The 4,768-nt window shown below is 42.4% G+C and overlaps 1 protein-coding gene across 1 annotated transcript in view; it reads right to left on the bottom strand.

Moving 5' to 3' along the window:
• Window positions 1–2,554: 2,554 nt before the first annotated feature.
• Window positions 2,555–4,768, bottom strand: part of LOC310791589 (asc-type amino acid transporter 1-like) — a gene marked incomplete at both ends in the record, with an annotated part of 27,931 nt that continues 25,717 nt past the window's right edge. The window contains 2 exons of the mRNA XM_083653256.1: window positions 2,555–2,655; window positions 4,345–4,522. Coding sequence (XP_083509382.1) covers window positions 2,555–2,655; window positions 4,345–4,522 — 279 coding nt within the window. The remainder of the gene's footprint in view (window positions 2,656–4,344; window positions 4,523–4,768) is intronic.

Raw genomic sequence — 4,768 nt, forward strand, 5'->3', positions numbered from 1 at the left:
GAGAGGGGAGGAAGGCAATCGTGCCCGGGCGCGGAACGGAACGGAACGAAAGCAATCGCTCCCAGTGAGAAAGCAGCCTAAAAATCTGCGGATGGTTCAAATAACATCCATCTATCTGTCAATATGACTTCTGCTAATGTTAAACACAGCATGTTTAGTGGTAAGTACTGTATCATAATGTTAAACACAGCATGTTTAGTGGTAAGTACTGTATCATGATGTTAAGAGCACTGTGACAAAGTTCACAGTGGTATGAGAACATTTCCAAACATCAAGCTCAATACAAATAGAGGGGCTCAACTCAGAAAGCAAAGGAAGAGACACAAAGAGCTGAAAAAGACTTGAAAACCTTTAAGAATAGCCAGCCTGTCAGTGGCGTGCCTGACCAAGTTGGTGCCCTAGGCAAGATTTTTGCTGGTGCCCCCCCCTCCCCCCTCCCCCAAAGAAAATATAATAAAAATTATATCGCAGCTAATTCCACCACTGTAGTGCAGGCTCAGAATGTCTTTTAGGTATGGGGTGCTGTAAGAAAGGGACTCTCGGTGCTGCCCGCGAGGGCAGCGGCGACGAAAATTTTACGTTTTTTGGACTTTCATCCATATTTAGAAGAATATTTTAAATTAACATCAGGATTATACTGTTGTGATGACATTATTCAGTATCTTCTCCTTTTCTCACTCACTTTCATGTAAGCACCTGCTCTCCCTTTAGTCGTTTTACACTACAACAGACAGCAACATGGGCATAAAAACTGAACTTATTATTATTATTATGGAAAACCAGATTATGATGAAAATCAAACACTTTTGAAGAGAGAGCATATGAAATAAGATTAGAGCTGGGAAGCACAAACTGTTTTTTAATGCATCTTGTTGGTGGTATAAACACAAGACAGCCAAATCCAACAATTTCGAAAATCCCATTTCTTGCCGCCAAGGGGTGCTGCAGCACCCTCAGCACCCACCTTCCAGCTCCCTTCCCCCACTCTGGGAAAAAGCTCTGAGCAGGTAGAAGGGGGCGCGGCCGCGCAGGGGGTGGGGTGGTATGGATTAGGGACCATGGTGAAAGTGCTGCAGCCCAGGCAGCCAGAAAGCCAGAATTAGAAAAATGATTTCACTATTATTTAAAGACTTTTTGTCTACTATTGTAAAATAATAGTAGGTGTATTATCATGAAAAAGTATTTGTAAATTTATTTATTTATTTATTTTTTTACCCTCTCTGGCGCCCCTAATGGCTCAAGTGCCCCTAGCATTTGCCTAGTTCGCCTAATGGACGGCACGCCACTGCAGCCTGTGTTCTAAAGACACAGCTTGTTCTTTAGAGATGGCTTTTCTTCCCCAGTTGACAGAAACAAAAGTGTAATTTCTCCCCCTCCTCCTGTCTCTCTGTCTTGAAAATATTGGTAGAAAAGACAGTGAAGATGAGGACGTGTCATAAGTGTGGCTGCTCTGTCTAATATTAACATGAAGGCACCTGCAGCATCTCTCAGAGGAGAAAGAGAAGGGATAGAGACACTGCAGAGCGCGTCATCATTCAGACACCACGCCCAAAACGGGGGGGAAACAAAAACTCCCCCACCAATCCTGACGTTCTCCTATGTCACGTGTTGCACACAAAGATCATATATACAGAAGATGAACACCTCAACTAACTTCCTTGACCTCTAGATCCACATTTTTCTTCTCGCAAATTCTCAATGGCTTCCTTGTTTTGCTCGGGAGTACAAAAAAACGTTAATTGTCGATTTTCTTACATTTGTTGTCTGTGCAGCCCCACCACACAACAGCTTTTAGCTATGTTTAATTCAAGGAAAATGACGATGGTGTATGGAAGTGAATGGAGAGCTTTCCCCCGTGATGGGCGTGGCCTATTTCATGCAGTGTCTCAATGCAAAGAGTAACGAACAAGAGCACAGGGCGTGTCAAGCAGAAGGAATGGGCATGAGATAGCTAGAGACACAGAGCATCCAAACTAGACCAACATTATGTGGAGAGTTAAACAGAGCAGCTGCAGTAATAGAAGAGTATTGCTAAGTGCAGTCAAATCCCTGTATATTCCCCCCATAAACGTTATTCAGCAAAATGTATTACACACGCAAACTAACCACACAGGCCAATCCAACATAGCAAAATACAATGCTCCCACATTTCAATAAGGCACAATAGCGCAAGTATTTTGTTTGACTAAAAAAAAGTACCAATCTCGGAAATGAAAGCAGAATTTTAAAAGATGAAGGCTCCTTGAATGAGGAGAAGGGAGAAGTTCCACATGACAGAGTAGACTTGAGATTCTGCTGAGGGGGAAGGGGTGGACGGTACCAACAATCCAACAAATAAAGATCTGTCTTAGCTGGATGTCTGAACCTCCATATGACCATCCACTCCCTTTATACTGGGGGTCAACACAGATCCATTCAAATTGCATCTGGACAAGAACAAGGGTGAAGCCATCTCTTCACCATTCAGGAACTGACCAAACGTAAAAAGGGAGAAAGTAATGAAAAGGTATGGAGTATTGGCAGGAAGGAGGGAGCTCTTGGTTGACCGCAGTGCTCAGTCTTCGGCTTTGGAGGCGGTGAGGCATTCGGTCTCTGAAGGGTCTTCCTGAGGAAACACCACGTAACACACCTTCTGGCCCATGTAGGTGACTCTCTCTGCAACACAACAGACAAAAACAGCACTTTTACTGGACAGAGAGGGCAGAGGGGTAATACAGTTAAAGGAGAATTCAGGTTTTTTTTACAACCTGGACCTTATTTCTGGCTTTAAATATGATTTTTAAGTCAACCACTAAGCCAGGGGTGGCCAAACTTTTTGGTTGTGGGCCGCATACAGAAAAATATAAGGAGTTGCGGGCCAAACAATATTTTTCAAACAATAGTTTTCGCGGAAAAGAAATTGGACCAGAAAACCCTTGTGCCATCAAAAATTTAATTTCTACCTAAATAAATATATGGCACATAGTTTATTGATGTGCTCACCTATTACAATGGGTATTTCTGTATCTTTTCAAATTTTCTTTTCCTGTGCCAACAGGTTAACACATTCACTGCCAGCCGTTTTTTTTTTACTGTAGGTAGCTTCTGCCAGAGGGTTTTTTTGAGGATTCTGGCTCATCTTTCAAGACCCGAGGATTCTTTTCTGCTAAGATTTTGTGAACACAAAATATTTCAAAATAACTAATAGAATGTGTGCTTTCTCTGTCTAAAACAGTTAGTTTGTAGAGTTAGTAGTTATGTAGGCATTAGCACTTGAATACAGCATGGTTTCAGCGTCTGAAAATTTAAGCTGAGATAAATAGCTTTTTGTGAAATTCGATAGAACAGTCACTTTAACCATTCATTTTTGGCATCAGTAAGACGTCAGACATCTAAACAATAGTTTTGAACAGTAATTTCCTCCATAACAGCAGGAAACACCCCTCTCCTTCAAACTCCTCCCTCCGTGTGTGTTCTTCTTGGCTGCAGCGGGCGTGTCACAAGCTCGTTTCTGCTGCTGCTGCTGCTGCTCCTGTCTGCTGGCGGCCGCTGGGCAAGTCTGGATGGGCTCGCTCGTTTCTTGGGGTTTCAGTTGAGAGCTTTGATGAAGCTTTTGCGATTCTGGTCTTATTTATGCTGCGTGTTTCAAAGTGTGTTGCACCCATAATCTATTATGCAAATTTGCAATCCCCCACCGCCAGCAATCAGCGCGAAAGCGAAAGCGTTTTCGCCAATCCATTTTACCGTATGAGAATGGTTTCATCGCGCGTTCCCCTGCAGTTTTGGCTCTGCTGTTTCTAGTCTGGAGAGCACTGTCGCCACTTAGTGGGTCGGTGGAATGGGTTGTACACGTTCGGTGGCTCCCATATTTATATAGGAGATGTAAAAGGCTTAGATGCACGTCCGTTTTTTTTTGACGTAGGCTATTAACACGTCATTGGCAGTCAACCGTTGGATTTTCTTTTGACGTATCAACACGTCATTGGCAGTGAACGTGTTAAGACAGAGATAATTTAACATAACATTAGTATTAAACTTTATTTTTATTTTTATAAATAGACCAGGTCAGGGTAGTCAAGTATAACCCCTTTTCAATGGTTTTAAATTGAAAAAACGAAATGGGGGGAATCAGTTTTTTTGTTTTTGTTTTTCTGTTTCTTTTTCTTTATTTTTTTCATTTTTTTCCCGTATTCGTTTTCCGTTTAAAACTTTAAAACGGAAAAACGTTTTTTTTTGTGTGTGCTAAATTCATGGCCAGGTCAGTTTGGCCACCCCTGCACTAAGCTAAGTTAATCTCAGCACAAGAGAGAAAAATCACTCTTCTGATGAGCTAAGGCTACAGGCCCATGGTGCAGACCGACTCACCGACCACTCTGTAGACCCATTTGGGTTTTTTCTTCCATTGAACACCCAGGAAGTAGACAGGGACGCCGGTCAGCATGATGACCATTCCCAGACCGCAAACCACCGGCTCAGAGTACAGACTGAAGCCTAGCAGCACCGCCCAGAACAGCATGTAGCTGATGGGAATCAACATGTTTACCTGCGAAAAACAACAAAACACACACATATCAACATGATCACCTGCAAACAACAACAAAACACACATTTCAACATGATTTCAAGCTATTTTTTTCCATGTTGTGTCTCTTTGCAACTCCATCTGGGATGCACACACATTCATATCTCAATAGGATAAAACATGTCTGCACATTATTTCTGCGTGTGTGTTACGGTAAATGTATATTCACCTTATTCACCACGCCCACTTTTTCTCTCTTCCGTGTTC

The sequence above is a fragment of the Poromitra crassiceps genome (genome assembly GCF_964638095.1).
Source record: "Poromitra crassiceps genome assembly, chromosome: 16".
Classification (NCBI taxonomy): domain Eukaryota; kingdom Metazoa; phylum Chordata; class Actinopteri; order Beryciformes; family Melamphaidae; genus Poromitra; species Poromitra crassiceps.